The sequence below is a fragment of the Hylobates moloch genome, unplaced genomic scaffold (genome assembly GCF_009828535.3).
Source record: "Hylobates moloch isolate HMO894 unplaced genomic scaffold, HMol_V3 SCAFFOLD_5, whole genome shotgun sequence".
Taxonomy (NCBI): Eukaryota; Metazoa; Chordata; class Mammalia; order Primates; family Hylobatidae; genus Hylobates; species Hylobates moloch.
The window spans coordinates 104,000,177-104,016,300 of NW_026652280.1; the positions used below are offsets into that span (position 1 = coordinate 104,000,177).

General features: G+C 48.9%; 4 protein-coding genes across 7 annotated transcripts in view; 3 read left to right on the forward strand and 1 right to left on the reverse strand.

Annotated features, from left to right (window-relative positions):
* Positions 1-135: 135 nt before the first annotated feature.
* Positions 136-5,526, forward strand: TMOD4 (tropomodulin 4). Its single transcript, XM_032154692.2, has 9 exons — positions 136-662; positions 868-1,024; positions 1,970-2,086; positions 3,207-3,296; positions 3,800-3,930; positions 4,023-4,130; positions 4,500-4,643; positions 4,900-5,044; positions 5,460-5,526. The coding sequence occupies exons 1-9, from the start codon at positions 540-542 to the stop codon at positions 5,480-5,482; spliced, it is 1,038 nt and encodes a 345-aa protein (XP_032010583.1). The 5' UTR covers positions 136-539; the 3' UTR covers positions 5,483-5,526.
* Positions 5,266-9,518, reverse strand: SCNM1 (sodium channel modifier 1). 3 transcript variants are annotated; one of them, XM_032154693.2, is made up of 7 exons: positions 9,329-9,518; positions 8,994-9,064; positions 8,513-8,601; positions 8,317-8,414; positions 8,121-8,209; positions 7,201-7,395; positions 5,266-6,564 (listed from the first exon to the last, which is right to left on the reverse strand). In XM_032154693.2, exons 1-7 carry the CDS (start codon positions 9,377-9,379, stop codon positions 6,465-6,467), a joined length of 693 nt encoding a protein of 230 aa, XP_032010584.1. In that variant the 5' UTR covers positions 9,380-9,518; the 3' UTR covers positions 5,266-6,464. The 3 variants fall into 3 exon arrangements, with proteins under 3 accessions (XP_032010584.1, XP_032010585.1, XP_032010586.1); XM_032154694.2 differs by having other exon boundaries at positions 5,272-6,564; positions 9,280-9,517; XM_032154695.2 differs by having other exon boundaries at positions 5,272-6,564; positions 9,186-9,517.
* A 33-nt stretch (positions 9,519-9,551) lies between these two features.
* On the forward strand, positions 9,552-15,980 carry LYSMD1 (LysM domain containing 1). Of its 2 annotated transcripts, none has more exons than XM_032154697.2 (3): positions 9,552-9,787; positions 13,727-14,088; positions 14,806-15,980. In XM_032154697.2, the coding sequence occupies exons 1-3, from the start codon at positions 9,752-9,754 to the stop codon at positions 14,942-14,944; spliced, it is 537 nt and encodes a 178-aa protein (XP_032010588.1). In that variant the 5' UTR covers positions 9,552-9,751; the 3' UTR covers positions 14,945-15,980. The 2 variants fall into 2 exon arrangements, with proteins under 2 accessions (XP_032010588.1, XP_032010587.1); XM_032154696.2 differs by having other exon boundaries at positions 9,553-10,455.
* Positions 14,960-16,124, forward strand: part of SEMA6C (semaphorin 6C) — a 29,079-nt gene continuing 27,914 nt past the window's right edge. Inside the window, exon 1 of the mRNA XM_058439294.1 lies at positions 14,960-15,011. The gene's annotated coding sequence lies outside the window, so the exon portion shown is untranslated. The remainder of the gene's footprint in view (positions 15,012-16,124) is intronic.

The window sequence follows — 16,124 nt, forward strand, 5'->3', positions numbered from 1 at the left end:
AGAGACTCTCTCTTCCCCTTACACCCCATTGTCCTTGCTTTTTTTATCCGGTTTAGGAAAAAGGCTGGATTATGAGGAGGAGAGGAGGAATTTCCCTGAAGCTCTCTATTCCCCCACCCGTCATCCCCTTTCAATAGGAACTGGGCATGGGACCAGCTGTGTTGGCAGGGCTTCCGGCAGCTGTGTTATGGCGAAGGCACTGACAAGTGAGGTTATAGGAGAGGGGTGCTGCCAGGATTTCTCTGTCATACCGTGGGAAGACAAACCCAGCTTAGATGTCTGGGATCCCCATCCAGGGTGGCTGGAAGCTGGGGAAGCAGAAAGGAGACTCTAGTTCTAACTTTAAACAACCTAATCTTCCCGGCTTCCCATCTTCAACTAGATTTCTAATCAAGAAATCCAATCCAATGTTCTGCCCCCCTGGCTGGTCTCTTTGTGTCCCTGCTGTGTCCCTGTCCATCTTACCATTGTCCATCCTTTTGTCCCATGTTGCCCAGGCTCTGTGAGTGCCACACAGTGGGGAGGGGGTGGGGGCCACCATGTCATCATATCAGAAGGAACTGGAGAAATACAGAGACATAGATGAAGATGAGATCCTAAGGACCTTGAGCCCTGAGGAGCTAGAACAGCTGGACTGTGAGCTACAGGAGATGGACCCTGAGGTAGGGGCTCCAGCACAGGGAACCAGGGGCAGTCCCAGGCATTTGGGAAGGGTGTTGGGCTCTGGGTGGCTGAGAATAGGGTTTGCTACAGGACCAAGAGTCCTAAGAAGGCCAGGGGAAAGGTGTCTGGAGATGTTTTAGGGAGACCTAGCAGTACCTAGGTCAGAGGGGAGGTCTGACTTGCTCCCCAAAACTCATCCCTAAGAACATGCTCCTGCCAGCTGGACTAAGACAACGTGACCAGACAAAGAAGAGCCCGACGGGGCCACTGGACCGAGAGGCCCTTTTGCAGTACTTGGAGCAACAGGCACTAGAAGTCAAAGAGCGTGATGACTTGGTGCCCTTCACAGGCGAGAAGAAGGGTATGGGGACCCTGACATCCATGCCTTGTAGAACCCAAGTGGCTGTGCTGTCTCTCACTTGTCCCCACTCCAGCTTCCCTCTCACTTTCCAGCTCCTAGTTGCCTAGGGACTCAGATGCCCTGACACTTACTTAAATGCCAGCTTGCACTCTTCAGTTCTTTTTTTTTTTTTTTTTTTTTAAATGGAGTCTCGCTGTCTCCCAGGCTGGAGTTCAGTGGCGCGATCTCGGCTCACTGCAAGCTCTGCCTCCCAGGTTCACGCCATTCTCCTACCTCAGCCTCCCAAGTAGCTGGGACTACAGGCACCCGCCACCACACCCTGCTAATTTTTTTTTTTTTTTTTGAGATGGAGTCTCACACTCTGTCGCCCAGGCTAGAGTGCAGTGGTGCAATCTTGGCTCACTGCAAGCTCCACCTCCCGGGTTCACGCCATTCCCCTGCCTCAGCCCCCCGAGTAGCTGGGACTACAGGCGCCCACCACCACACCCGGCTAATTTTTTTGTATTTTTAGTAGAGACAGGGTTTCACTATGTTAGCTAGGATGGTCTCGATCTCCTGACCTCGTGATCAGCCCGCCTTGACCTCCCAAAGTGCCAGGATTACAGGCAAGAGCCACCATGCCCAGCCGCTAATTTTTTGTATTTTTAGTAGAGACGGGGTTTCACCGTGTTAGCCAGGATGGTCTCGATCTCCTGACCTCGTGATCCACCCGCCTCGGCCTCCCAAAGTGCTGGGATTACAAGCGTGAGCCACCACGTCCGGCCCCGTACTCTTCAGTTCTTGAGAGATCAGGGGACTAAGGACTCCTGAGCTCGTAGAGGATTCAGGCTTTCCAGTGTCCCCTCGTGCCCCAGCATTCTACCTCCTGGAGAAGGAAAGAAACCTGGAGGCCGGGATCTTGGGAGAAATTACCTCTACCTGAACCATCCTTCATCTCCCCATCAGGGAAACCCTATATTCAGCCCAAGAGGGAAATCCCAGCAGAGGAACAGATCACCCTGGAGCCTGAGCTGGAGGAGGCACTGGCACATGCCACAGATGCTGAAATGTGTGACATTGCAGGTGGGTAGCTGTAGGAAGTTGAGGGTGAGAGGATCGGGGCAGGTAGATTCTAGCCATGACATAGGACTAGTGAGGAAGGCCTTCAACCAGAATGTGGATGTCTAAGAAAGCCTCAAGCAGTAGTTTCAAGCTTTTCTTGTTTGTTTATATATTTATTCATTTTTAAATTTAATAACACCTCAAGAGCAATTTTACAGGGATTGTAAGAGCAAATAAAAGTGGAACCATTGGGCTGGGCGCCGTGGCTCACACCTGTAACCTCAGCACTTGGGAGGCCGAGGCGGGTGGATTGCCTGAGCTCAGGAGTTCAAGACCAGCCTAGGCAACACAGTAAAACCCCGTCTCCACTAAAATACAAAAAATTGGCCAGGTGCGGTGGCTCACGCCTGTAATCCCAACACTGGGAGGCCGAGATGGGTGGATCACCAGGTCAGGAGATCGAGACCATCCTGGCTAACATGGTGAAACCCCATCACTACTAAAAATACAAAAAATTAGCCAGGCGTGGTGGTGGGCGCCTGTAGTCCCAGCTACTCGGGAGGCTGAGACAGGAGAATGGTGTGAACCCAGGAGGCTGAGCTTGCAGTGAGCTGAGATAGTGCCACTGCACTCCAGCCTGGGCAACAGAGCAAGACTCCGTCTCAAAAAACAAAAAACCAAAACAACAACAACAAAAATTAGCCAGGCATGGCAGCATGCACCTGTAGTCCCAGCTACTTGGGAGGCTGAGGCAGAAGTATGGCTTGAACCCGGGAGGTGGAGGTGGCAGTGAGCCGAGATCACACCACTGCACTCCAGCCTGGGGGACAGAACGAGACTCCGTCTCGGGGGAAAAAAGGTGGAACCATTCTGGCTGAAAGCAGAGTCTCTACAGACTCCTTTATCCTCTAGTGGCTCATAAGGGACCTTCCTTTAACTCTTTCTCAATGTTTTAGAAACTACTGCCTTAAGAAGTTTATGTATGGAAAGGACCCCAGGGGCTGAGAGAGGGTGGGGAACTTCTTTGGCAAAGTGTAAGTGGTCAGGCTTTACAAATGCAGCAGATTCAGAAATAGGTAGGAGGGAGGCTTGGAACACGTTCCTTTGCATTCCCTGTGACCCCTCTGCTTACCCTCTCCAGCAATTCTAGACATGTACACACTGATGAGCAACAAGCAATACTATGATGCCCTCTGCAGTGGAGAAATCTGCAACACCGAAGGCATTAGTAGTGAGTGTGTTTGGGGAGCACGGTCCCCAGGGCTCTGGGCAGGCAGTCCTAGTGTCTGGGAGAAGGTAGAAAAGGGTGAAATTGATGATTCTGGGAGAGAACATGCTGCATGAGTGATAAGAAAACCTGTGGAGTGCCAGGCGAGGTGCCTCATGCCTGTAATCCCAGCATTTAGGGAGGCTGAGGCGGGTGGATCACCTGAGGTCAGGAGTTCGAGACCAGCCTGGCCAACATGGTGAACCCTTGTCTCTACTAAAAGTATAAAAATTAGCTGGTTGCATGCCTGTAATCCCAGCTATTATACTTGGGAAGCAGAGGCACAAGAGTCTCTTGAACCCGGGAGGCGGGAGGTCAAGGCTGCTGTGAGTTGAGATTGTGCCACTGCATTCCGGCCTAGGTGGATAGAGCGAGACTCCATCTCAAAAAAAAAAAAGAAAAGAAAAGAAAACCAATGGGGAGGAGAGGGAACATGTTGGGGTTCCCTTCCTGCCCTCACTTACTAGGTGTAGTACAGCCTGACAAGTATAAGCCAGTGCCGGATGAACCCCCAAATCCCACAAACATTGAGGAGATACTAAAGAGGGTCCGAAGCAATGACAAGGAGCTGGAGGAGGTGAACCTGAATAATATACAGGTATTTGACTTGCATCCTCCAAACCATAACACCGGATAACCACTGACATCCGAGAGTCCCTTAGCCCACCATCTCCTATTCCCCTCTGGTAGGACATCCCAATACCCATGCTAAGTGAGCTGTGTGAGGCAATGAAGGCAAATACCTATGTGCGGAGCTTCAGTCTGGTAGCCACGAGGAGTGGTGACCCCATCGCCAATGTAAGGCTAGTTGACATCCCCAGCCCTCTCCCCACATCTTACATGCGCCCCTTGCACGGCTGTCATAAAGGGTTTTGCTAGGGAGTGCTATTCTCATCATGCCTTCTTAGGGCAGCCCTCATGGAGACTCCTACCTTCAGTGCTATGGCTCATAACTCTCAACCCTCTCTAACACTGCCAGTCCCACTGCACATTCATCTCCCTGCTTTCCCGTGCTATCCGCCCTGCTTTCTGTATCCCTCTAGCTCCATTTACAGCTCCTGAAAGACTCTTCTCAAAGAGCTGTGTTTCCCTCTTGCTCCTGTTCTTTCTTTCCTCAGTCATCTGTGAAACTGTTCCCTAATCCTAACCCAAGTCCCTACTACCCAGGCAGTGGCTGACATGTTGCGTGAGAATCGTAGCCTCCAGAGCCTAAACATCGAATCCAACTTCATTAGCAGCACAGGACTCATGGCTGTGCTGAAGGCAGTTCGGGAAAATGCCACACTCACTGAGCTCCGTGTAGACAATCAGGTCAGCATTCCCTTCCCCTGATGTTAGCATTCAGTCTCATTGAGTCTCTTCCCTGAGCCAGCCAGTGGAGCAGGTAGCTTACTTAATCTTGTTTGAATTCTCCTCTTCATTGTCTCTACGAGGGAAGCCATGTCAGTGTCTCTCTTCACCCACTGTGGAGAAACAAGTTTCTTTGACCTCCCAAAGGGGTCTGTGGTCTGGGATGGTAAACAGCCCAGAGAAGGTGACTATCAGCTTTTGCCTCCCCCTCCCCCAGCGCCAGTGGCCTGGTGATGCAGTGGAGATGGAGATGGCCACTGTGCTGGAGCAGTGTCCCTCTATTGTCCGCTTTGGCTACCACTTTACACAGCAGGGGCCACGAGCTCGGGCAGCCCAGGCCATGACCCGGAACAATGAACTACGTGAGTAACTGCAGACATGATGTGTGGAGTGGGCAGGGAAGTGCAGAAATTGGTGGATCCTCCTGAAAGCAGACCTAATGACTAATAGCCCAGGGTGCTACCAAAGAGCTATTCATATGAGAAGTTCAAATCCCAACAGTGATCAGAAAGTAGACAGAAAACTCCCCCTGCCCCAAATATGGACCAGTAGAGAGGTAGAAAGGATGCTAGAGATAATCATACTTGTTTAGAGGTATCGTAATTTTATTTGTGGTGTGGTTTCTTGTTTTGTTTTGTTAATGTGGGATGGGCCTGTAAGGTGGCCTAAGACACTACCAGTTTATGAGTTTGCCTAAGGTAGTGGAAAGGAGAAGAGTGCCTTTGCAGAAAGCAGGAGCTGGAACAAACACTTATGTTTAATATTGCTCCTTTACAGGTCGCCAGCAAAAGAAGAGATAACACTGCATTTCCCTTTACCAACTAGAGCTGGGAGCACTGGACACTTAAATCCTCATCTGTCCTCCTTTCCTGTAAATAAAAGCCCTTCTATCCATTTTGCCTGCCTCCTTCCTTGGGCTTTGGGGTGAGAATCTTGGCGCTAACCCCCAAGGGTTACTGCCAGTTCACCAGGGGATTATTTATACTCTGGGGATCAGCAGGCAGGGAGGTTCAGGTTACTAGGAGGAGGTGGGGGAGCTCCTCCCTTGGTGTTCCCCATAACCCTGCCAATGCCTTTCGACTCTTCTATTTTCACAGGGAACTTAGCCGCAGCCGTTTCCAGATGTGGCCAGGTCCCCCCAGTGCCTACCCGCAGTCCTCATGTGATTTGAAGGGGGAAAGGACTTTGAGTGGTAGTGGAGAAGCAGGCAGACAACATGAAGGGCAAAGACCTCTTTTTGACAGTCTTATTAATAGGGCACCAGGCTGATGCAGCTGACGCTTGGCATGGCTTTGGTAGAAGGTGGGGGAGGGGTTAGAAGTATGGATAGCTGTGGCTGGGCGCGGTGGCTCACGCCTGTAATCCCAGCACTTTGGGAGGCCGAGGCGGGTGGATCACGAGGTCAGGAGATCGAGACCATCCTGGCTAACATGGTGAAACCCCGTCTGTACTCAAAATACAAAAAATTAGCTGGGCGTGGTAGCGGGCGCCTGTAGTCCCAGCTACTCAGGAAGCTGAGGCAGGAGAAAGGCGTGAACCCGGGAGGCGGAGCTTGCAGTGAGCCGAGATCGTGCCACTGCACTCCAGCCTGGGCGACAGAGCGAGACTCCATCTCAAAAAAAAAAAAGGAGTATGGAGAGCCGTGTACATTGCAGGCAAGGAGTAGTTGGAATGAGAATGAACAGATCTGAAATCCTGAGATCCAACAAGGAACCAGACTTAAGGAAAGTTAAGTTCTCAGCACCCATTGCAGTTTATTTGTGAATGAATGGGAAAAGGGTATCAGTCCAAGGGGAGATCAGGTGGTTCCTCCTCATCAGAGTCAAACTCAACATTTTCATCTTTTACCCATTGACCTCGTCCATCTGGGATCCATCCAGAGCTGGAAACATCAGAGAAAACAGCATCGATCAGGAAAGAGGCTTATTAAGAAGTTAGTGGTGAGCTCACACCTGTAATCCCAGCACTTTGGGAGGCTGAGGCGGGTGGATCACTTGAGGTCAGGAGTTGGAGACGAGCCTGACCAACATAGTGAAACCCTGTCTCTAACAAAAAAAAAAAATTAGTGGTGAGAAAAAATCGAGAGCCATGTAAGTTGGGTGGCTAAAACAAAACGAAACCAAAGATAGAAAACAACAATAGGAGTCCGGGCGCGGTGGCTCACGCCTGTAATCCCAACACTTTAGGAAACCGAGGCAGGCGGATCACCTGAGGTCAGGAGTTCGAGGCCAGTCTGACCAACATGGAGAAACCCTGTCTCTACTAAAAATACAAAATTAGCCGGGCGTGGTGGTGCATGCCTGTAATTCCAGCTACTTGGGAGGCTGAGGCAGGAGAATCACTTGAACCCAGGAGGCGGAGGTTGCAGTGAGCCGAGAGCGTGCCATGCACTCTAGCCTGGGCAACAAGAGCAAAACTCCGTCTCAAAAAAAAAAAAAAAAAAGGAAAAACAATAGCTTTGAAACAAGAAGGGTCAGAGAGAAAAGAAAATCTGAGGAAACTGATTAGGCACACTCACCTTCGAAGGGTGAGATAATGGTCCAGGGCTCGTCTTCTTGTGGGGCTCATGGGTGCAGGGGCTGAGACAGTTGCTGACTCCTCGGCTTGTGGGCCAGCCCCAGGTTCAGGTTCCCTACTGATCTTCCCACTCTGGAGTTCGACCTCTGAAGGTGGCATAGGGGAAAGGGAGACAGAGGGACCAGGGGCTTCTGGTCTAGGTAGAGAAGAATAGTCTGTAAAAGCAGTAAGGGAAAGGGCCAACTCTCCCATGACTCCCAACCTCTTAAAACAGTGCTTCTTAAACTATATTTCTCAAGATATTAATAAGTTCTGCATACAAAGGATTTTAGAATCATGAATTTGGGAAAGGCTAGCTTAAAATTTTACAAGTTTTTTTAATCTTAAGACTTTGTATAGCTTTTACAACTGTTATTCTTCAAGTAGAATTACAAAGTGCCATTTCTCAAACTTTATTTAAAAATCACAAAATTCTCCTTTTCGTTTTCTTTCTTTTCTTTTTTTCGAGATGGAGTCTCACTCTGTCACCCAGGCTGGAGTGAAGTGGTGTGACCGTGGCTCACTGCAACCTCTGCCTCCCGGATTCAAGCAATTCTCCTGTCTCAGCCTCTTAAGTAGCTGGGATTATAGGCACACACCACACACCCAGCTAATTTTTTATATTTTTGGTAGAGACGGGGTTTCACCGTGTTGGCCAGGCTGGTCTTGAACTCCTGACCTCAAGTGATCCACCCACCTTAGCCTCCAAAAGTGCGGGATTACAGGCGTGAGCCACCGCGCGCAGCCAAAATTCTCCTTTTCTTGAAACACTAAGTAACATCTCCAGAACACTAGTATTCCTCAGAATACACACTGGAAAACCCTTTTAGAGCCATCTGTCTCCTTCTGAGCCTTCCTACCTCTGGCTTTCCCGTCCCATACCTGTACTTCCGGCGGCAGCAACTGTTATAGTAGGGAGCTCTGTGCAGAGCACTCTGGGTGATAAGTCTTGTCTGAGTTAGCAGAGGAGCCTGGTAAGGAGATGGGAGACAGAGTCAGAGCCTTCAGCCCTCCGCCCTTCCAGCCTGATGTGTGCAGCAGGGTCTTGCCTAGAACACACTCTCCACTCTCTGATTACCTCAGCTTTGGTTTCTTCCCTCCTCAATTCATTCTGATGTCTTGGATTCTGCTTTCTTTCCTTTCCCGGCTGCTTCTTGCCATAGAAAAGCTGCAAGCCTGAGGAGAAAGGGAAACAGAATTAAAAGCATAGCACCAAGAGTGGTGTGCAGAGATTTCGAGGGTTTATTCCCCATCCCGTCTTCCCCCTAACTTACTGGACAGATGTTTCTTGCCTGCACGGTGGGCAGTCAGCATGGCCAGGGTGTCCAGTACCGGTCGATGGGGGCAGATGGCACAAGCAAAGCTGAGCAGGGGTAGAGAAGAGGATAACTGGTCCAGGGGAAGAGGGTTGGGCCCGTCCCTGCCATAAGTCCCACCCTGTCCTAGCAGTCTTTGCAAAACTCAACTCCCTGGTGACCCAATCTCCACTTCTTCCAGTCCTCACTGGCCGCCAAAGAATCCTAGGTACTCCTGCTGTCCTAATTAATAACAAAAGTTTGTTGAAGCCGGGCGTGGTAGCATGCACTTGTAATCCCAGCTAATCGCGACGCTGAGGAGGCAGGATCACTTGAGCCCTAGAGTTCGAGGGCAGCCTGGGCAACACCGCGAGACCTCCGTCTCAAAGGAAAAAAAAAAAAAAGTCTGTTGAGCCTCTAACCGCAGAACCCTCAGGCTTGAGCCATTCCTCGCTCTTACCGTCCATCCCGAAGCATCAGCGCCTCATCCTCTGGAATGTAACTGGCTAGGAGGTCCCCGACTCTTCTTTTCTGCAGGGAGTAGGGGAAGAAATCCGGACGGGATCAGCGGGATAGGAGAGAAGGATGGAAGCGAAATTATAGAAATGAGTGAAATGGAATAACGACCCTGGGGAGAACAGCGATCACAGACCGAAAAAGGAGTCACTACACAGCTTTAAGTCTCCTGGTTCTCTCCTGCACCCCCGAGTTGTTGCCAGAGCAATGAAACAAAGCTCCTTCCCAACCTTCAGAGAGCGACTGAAGCGGCTCCAGATCCTCTCCGCTCACGCTTACTTTGAGCACATTGAGTTGACTCCAATCGTCTCCTTCCCTCTTGAAAGACATCACGACTGTGAGTCCCAGAAGTGATAAATTCTCTTGTTCCGGTTTCGCCACTCCTCCAGGCCACCGTAGCAAGAGCGGGACAGCGCCTTCTCTTTTTTCCTTCTCTTCCTGTCAGCCTCCATACTTCCGGGGATGCACTTCCACGCATGCATTGCGCGATCCGGAAATCCACTCTCTGGTGCACGGAGGGAACTGCATTTCCTATGGTGCCCTGCGACTCCGCAGACGCGGAGCCTTTTGGGAAATGAAGTCTTTTCCTCAAAGACCTTGCCGCTCAGCTGGATCCAGGCCCTTGCATCTTGGCGGACCTGAGGCGTTTGGAGGGACAAGAACCTAGATGTGGAGCTGAAATTTGAGGGTGTGACCTATCTTATGCGGAGCAGACCTTTGAGGATCTCTGAGTGGAAGGTGTACTACAAATTCTTGCAATCCTCACGCTCTTCGTCTGCGGCGACAGTTCACCTGGGGTGGGCCTGATTTGCTCCTGACTCTAGCAAACAAACCCCGGGACCGGGCAGAGCTGGGACGTTGGAGCGCCCTGAGGCCAGGCTACTTGGGGGCAAACTGAGGAAAGAGTGTTGAGGATTATTTCTAGAGTTCAAAGGTCAGAGGTCAATGTAGCGAGGAGTTGTGGGGACGTCCAAAGTCGGAGGGGTGCTTAGGGGAGAATTAGGGAGGAACTGAATACTTAAGGGACAGATTTGTGGATAAGGAGCTTGGAGGGAGGAGAAACCGGGAGGGGGCAGATGGCGTAGTGCTGGGGAGGCGGGGACACAGGGGAAGAGAGAAGGGGAAAGGAATCCCCTGAATATCCATTCCCAGACTTCAGGCCTGTCACTCGCAGTCTCGGTCGTACCTCCCCTAGTTGCAACCCTAGCTGTTGGCAGGGTGAAGAGATGGCTTCCCCGTCTAGACAGCCCCCGCCAGGGGGGTCAGGACTGCTTCAAGGGAGCCGGGCTCGTTCATATGGAAGCCTGGTGCAATCAGCCTGCTCCCCAGTGAGGGAAAGACGCCTGGAGCATCAGTTGGAGCCCGGAGACACCCTGGCTGGACTAGCACTCAAATATGGGGTGACGGTGAGTTTTCCAGGATTGGGGTGCAGACAACAGTCAGGAGGGATTTAGTCCTGAGAAGAATGTAGTGGCCCTTCTAGGTAACCTCCCCCGAAATGTTCTTAATGTGTTGCACTCTGTTCTGCCTTTGTTTTCCCATCACAGTGTTGCACAAGTCCTGCCCTACTATTCCAATGGAGAGGAACAGCTCCTATTTTATTATGCCAGACGCTGTGCTGGGGGCTTCACATACGTTAGCTCATTGCACCCTCACATCCTTATCAAGTATACATTTATCGTTCCCTTTTGGCAGATGAAGAAACTGAGACTTGGATTGGTTAACCAGTTTGACTAAGGTCAGATAATGAGTGTCAGATTTAGGATTCAAACAGGTCTGTCTGACTCTATTAACCACACAGAAAATTTTACGTTGAGAGTGATTAAACGTTTACAGCAAATAATGGAGAGCTGATTTTTAGTTCTCAGTTCCTAAAGTGTCCACCTCTCCTTGCTCTTGGTTCCTCCTCAATGCTCTGCCTTCTTTCCAGTAAGGTGGCCTCCTTTGTGCAAAAACAGGTACTCTACACCAAGTATTTCAGGTCATGCATGGGGGAAATTGGATAGATGTAAAAATGTACAGCACTGAAGTTGATGGGATTACTCCCCCTATCCCCGCCCCTGTTTTCTTGTTCCATCTCACTCGAACAAATGTTGAATTTAGCCAACACTTTTATGCTTGCTGTATTTAAAGCACTGTGATAACTTTTCTGGGAGATAGAAACTTAAACTATATGGTTGCTGTCCTCATGTAATTTATGGCCTAATGAGAAATGAACAGGGACACAAATAATGATTACAAGTGACAGAATGTGGTGAGTTTGTAAAGGTATTAACAAAGAATAGGGGCCAGGCACGGTGGCTCACCCCTGTAGTCCCAGCATTTTGGGAGGTGGAGGCAAGTGGATCACCTAAGGTTACAAGTACGAGACCAGTCTGGCTAATATGGCGAAACCCTGTCTCAACTAAAAATACAAAAATTAGCCGGGCGTGGTGGTGCTCACCTGTAATCTCAGCTATTCAGGAGGTTGAGGCAGGAGAATTGCTTGAACCCAGGAGGTGGAGGTTGCGATGAGCTGAGATCGCACCACTGCACTCCAGCACTCCAGCACTCCAGCCTGGGCAACAGAGTGAGACTCTGTCTCAAAAAAAAAAAAAAAAAAAAAGATAGGAAATCAGAAAAGATTAAATTTCAGTTGGAAAGGGGCTGTGGTGGGCCAGGCGTGGTGGCTCATGCCTGTAATCCCAGCACTTTGGGAGGCTGAGGTGGGTGGATTGCTTGAGCTTGGGAGTACAGGATCATCCTGGGCAATGTGGTGAAACCCCATCTCTACAACAAATACAAAAATTAGCCGGGCATGGTGGCATATGCCTGTAATCCCAACTACTGGGGAGGCTGAGGCAGAGGATCACTTGAGCCTGGGAAGCGGAGGTTTCAGTGAGCCGAGTTCGCGCCACTACACTCCAGGCTGGGCGACAGAGTGAGACCTTGTCTCCAAAAAAGAAAGAAAGAAAGAAAATACGAATACACTCTATCTGTAGTTTCTATATTTCATTATCTAATTATGATACTTAGATAATTATAATTAATAATTTTTAAATAAAGCATTAATGAGCCCCTGCTATGTGTCAAGGTCTGTAGGATGCTAACGACTGCCTGGGGATACAGAGACAGCAAGTCACAATCCTTGCCCTTAAAGGACTTATAGGGTTTAGGTAAAGCAAATATTTAAAGAGGTGAATAATATTATAGTAGGGTTATGTATTATTATAGCAATATTTACAGTATGCATTCGGAGCCCTGAAGAAGGTGGCACAAAGGGAGTGATAGTTGATGAATAGAAGTTTTCCAAGCAGAGAATGGGATAGTAGGGGGGCGGGAGCATTTCAGGCAGAAGTAACAGCATGAATAAAGTGTGAAAAAGATCATGGAATGTTCAAAGAAAAATAAAAAGTTCAGGAAAGCAAAATGTAGAGGTGTCAGAGGGAGATTAATCTAGACATTTCCTTTGGGAGCTGGATTGAGAAAGCCCTTGAATGCTAATTTGGTTTTTATCTTTTAGCCAATGCAGAGCCATAGGTGGGTAGTGGATTAATCAGATTTATTTTTTTAGAAAGATAGATGCCAAGAGGAGGATGAGTAGAAATACAGCGAGGAAGGCCAGTTAAACTATTGCAATAACCCCAGATGAGAAATACTGAGGGTCTATTTTAAATCTTTGGCAGTAGACCTGAAGATGAGACCAGATATGGGAGAGATTTTTGAAGCAGTTTTGTTGACCACTTGGTATGGTGATGAAAGGCAAGTATTAGTTAAGGATGACATTGATGTTTCTACCTTGGGAGGCCAGGCAGATAGATGGTGATGCCAGTCACTATGTCCAGTGATGAATAAATAGGTCAAAATAAATATTTATTAATGATATTGTTAATAGTATAGTGTGAAAAGCATTCCCAGAAGCAGTGAAAAAACCCAGGATTGTCGTTCTAGCTCTGTCATTTAACTTGATAGATAATTTTAGGCAAGTAGCTTAACCTCTCTGAGCCTCAGTTCCTTCATTTTTATTCATTCATTTATTTATTCATTAATTTTTAATTTTTTTATTTTTAGAAATGGCATCTCACTATATTACTCAGGCTGGACTCTAATTCCTGGGCTCAAGCTATCCTCCCTCCTCAGCCTCCTGAGTAGCTGGAATTACAGGCATCAGACGTTGTGCCTGGCTTGCACAGTAATTTTTTTAAATGTAAGGGGGCCAGGGCCGGGCGCGGTGGCTCACGCTTATAATCCCAGCACTTTGGGAGGCCGAGGCGGGCGGATCACAAGGTCAGGAGATCGAGACCACGGTGAAACCCCGTCTCTACTAAAAATACAAAAAAATTAGCCGGGCGTGGTGGCAGGCGCCTGTAGTCCCAGCTACTTGGAGAGGCTGAGGCAGGAGAATGGCGTGAACCCGGGAGGCGGAGCTTGCAGTGAGCCGAGATTGCACCACTGCACTCCAGCCTGGGAGACAGAGCGAGACTCCGTCTCAAAAAAAAAAAAAAAAATGTAAGGGGGCCCTAAGACCAAAAAGTGTGAAAACCACTCATCTATAAAATAGAAATAATGTCAGCCCTTTGTACTTTAGCTTGGTTGTTATGGAATCAAAGAAGACTCTATACAGTCACTTTAAAAAGCTCAAGATGTAAGATTGATCATTATTACTGTCCTTAATTTTGATGACTTTTTTTTTTTAAGATGGAACAGATTAAACGTGCAAACCGCCTTTATACTAATGACTCCATCTTCCTGAAGAAAACCCTCTACATCCCCATCCTGACAGAGCCCAGAGACCTGTTCAATGGTTTGGATTCTGAGGAAGAGAAAGATGGAGAGGAAGAAGTACACCCAAGTAACGATGAAGTTTGGCCACACTCAACTGAGAGGAAGAAACAAGAGACAGGAGCAGGACGTGCCAATGAAGTCCTCCCCACACCTGGCCAGGAAACCCCCACGCCCATCCATGACCTCTCTGCCTCTGATTTCCTTAAGAAGCTTGATTCACAGATCAGCCTGTCCAAGAAGGCTGCTGCCCAGAAGCTGAAAAAAGGGGAAAATGGGTGAGTCTTGAATGGTTCCTTATAAGTTCCTCCCTAGACTCCTCCATCGTTCCTGTCTTACCTAACCACAAACACAAGTAAGTAAGCACAGTGCCAACAGAGGCAAGGTGATACCTTTCCCCCATGTGGCCCCAAGATAGTGAGCAGAGGCGATGGCTGCTGGCATGGGTAGAGGCAGTGGAAAACTAGGTTCTGTGTTCTTACTGGAGTCAGACAATTAACTGTTTTTTTTTTTTTTTTGAAATGGGGTCTCGCTCTGTCGCCCAGGCTAGAGTGCAGTGGCGCCATCTTGGCTCACTGCAAGCTCTGCCTCCCAGGTTCACACCATTCTCCTGCCTCAGCCTCCCGAGTAGCTGGGACTACAGGCGCCCGCCACCACGCCCGGCTAATTTTTTTGTATTTTTAGTAGAGACGGGGTTTCACCATGTTAGCCAGGATGATCTCAATCTCCTGACCTCGTGATCCACCTGCCTCGGCCTCCCAAAGTGCTGGGATTACAGGCGTGAGCCACCGCCGCGGGCCGACAGTTAACTATTTTTACTGCTCTGATCATCCATGAAGGAGCATTAGGGCTAGGCTTTATCTAGAGGGTATTGAGACTGTCTTGAAGCAACCAGCTTATGTATTAGAAGACAGCTTTCCATGTACCTCTCACTTGGCCCATTGTCAGGTTCTTCCCTTGATCTGTCACTCTTTCCCCCCTTTCCTCACTTGCAGGGTACCTGGGGAGGATGCAGGTCTCCACCTGAGCTCCCCTTGGATGCAGCAACGAGCAGTCCTAGGTCCTGTGCCGCTGACGCGTACCTCTCGGACCCGGACACTACGGGACCAGGAGGATGAAATCTTCAAACTCTGATGTCCCCAGAACTGACTGAGAGAAGCAAGATGTTGAAAGAGAAACTTCAGGGGGAGAGGAGCCTGAGGTGAGGCTCAAGAACATGGCTTACGGGCCTGCCTCCCTCCACTCCAGCCATCTTCCCCAGCCTCCTTATCCGCCAAAAATTCCTTGGCCTGGGTCAGTTTTATTGGCAAGATTAGGGAATGAGAACTGGACCTTTCCCAGTTCTTGGGCTGAATCTAGAGTTGAGTCCTTTAGACTCAAAAGGCTCTTTTTATATCCCTGTTGCCTTTCCTATCCTTTTTTACCTTTCCCTGGCCTTAGAACGGGGAAGCAGAGACTCCCCCTCAGCTTCTTCCTCATCTCCAACTATGTGACATAATTTATTTGGTGCTAATATTGAAGTAATATTTATTTGCTATATTTTATTCCTTCCCACTCTTAGCTGAAAAATGGAATTTCTATAGCCCTGGGGTGAGGAGAACCCGGGAACAGTGAGCCAGTGACTGCTGGTTCTCCACCTTCCCCACCTCGTTAGCCAAACATGTTATTGAGGATGAGGCAATCGGTGATCTAGCCCACCACAGAGAACGGATGACTGCTGGCCTTTTCTCCAATCTCAAAGTGACAGATTTGGGCTGATTTTTTTTTTTTTTTTGGTACCCCATTCCTGTTAAATGGGCTCAGTCTTGACTAACCAATTCCCTGTAACTTTTTCACAATTCTTGACTCTGAGAAAAAGCAGCACAGTAGGGACCTGAACTCTCCATTCTACCAGTTCACCCTTCTGACCTGTTCTGCTCAGCCTGTGGTGAGGGGAACAGATGGAAGAAGGCTTTCCTTGGGGTTTGAAGAGGAAGCCAGTTGTGGGAGTCTCTTTGTTACACCCCCTCCCCTCCAGACCCTCTCTCTCTATGCCTTCCTCCTCACTGCATATTTATTTGCGATTTGTAGCACTGATCTATGGTACAGTTGTTTTGTTTCTTAAACAGAAGTAGGTAAGGAAACCTCAATAATAATGGAAATCTGCCTCAGTCTCCTGTTTGGAAATGATGAGAGGTGAGATAAGTAATGTTTATATACCTCCTTTCTTCTGTGATGATTATAAGGTATACGAAGCTAGACAGATTAAACATTGAGCCCTGTGCATATTTTAGTAGTTTTATTTCCCCTATGAGAATCTCCCCTGCCCGAGCCC

Bases quoted from the DNA above. Each gene is read 5' to 3' on its own strand.
- TMOD4 (XM_032154692.2), top strand. From the start codon at position 540: ATGTCATCATATCAGAAGGAACTGGAGAAATACAGAGACATAGATGAA. The intron at 2,087-3,206 runs GTGGGTAGCTGT...TACCCTCTCCAG, and splicing joins TGAAATGTGTGACATTGCAG to CAATTCTAGACATGTACACA. The intron at 3,931-4,022 runs GTATTTGACTTG...CCCCTCTGGTAG, and splicing joins TGAACCTGAATAATATACAG to GACATCCCAATACCCATGCT.
- SCNM1 (XM_032154693.2), bottom strand. From the start codon at position 9,379: ATGTCTTTCAAGAGGGAAGGAGACGATTGGAGTCAACTCAATGTGCTC. The intron at 9,065-9,328 runs GTAAGCGTGAGC...TACTCCCTGCAG, and splicing joins GTCAACTCAATGTGCTCAAA to AAAAGAAGAGTCGGGGACCT. The intron at 8,210-8,316 runs GTAATCAGAGAG...TCTCCTTACCAG, and splicing joins GGGAAGAAACCAAAGCTGAG to GCTCCTCTGCTAACTCAGAC.
- LYSMD1 (XM_032154696.2), top strand. From the start codon at position 10,276: ATGGCTTCCCCGTCTAGACAGCCCCCGCCAGGGGGGTCAGGACTGCTT. The intron at 10,456-13,726 runs GTGAGTTTTCCA...TTTTTTTTTAAG, and splicing joins CACTCAAATATGGGGTGACG to ATGGAACAGATTAAACGTGC. The intron at 14,089-14,805 runs GTGAGTCTTGAA...CCTCACTTGCAG, and splicing joins CTGAAAAAAGGGGAAAATGG to GGTACCTGGGGAGGATGCAG.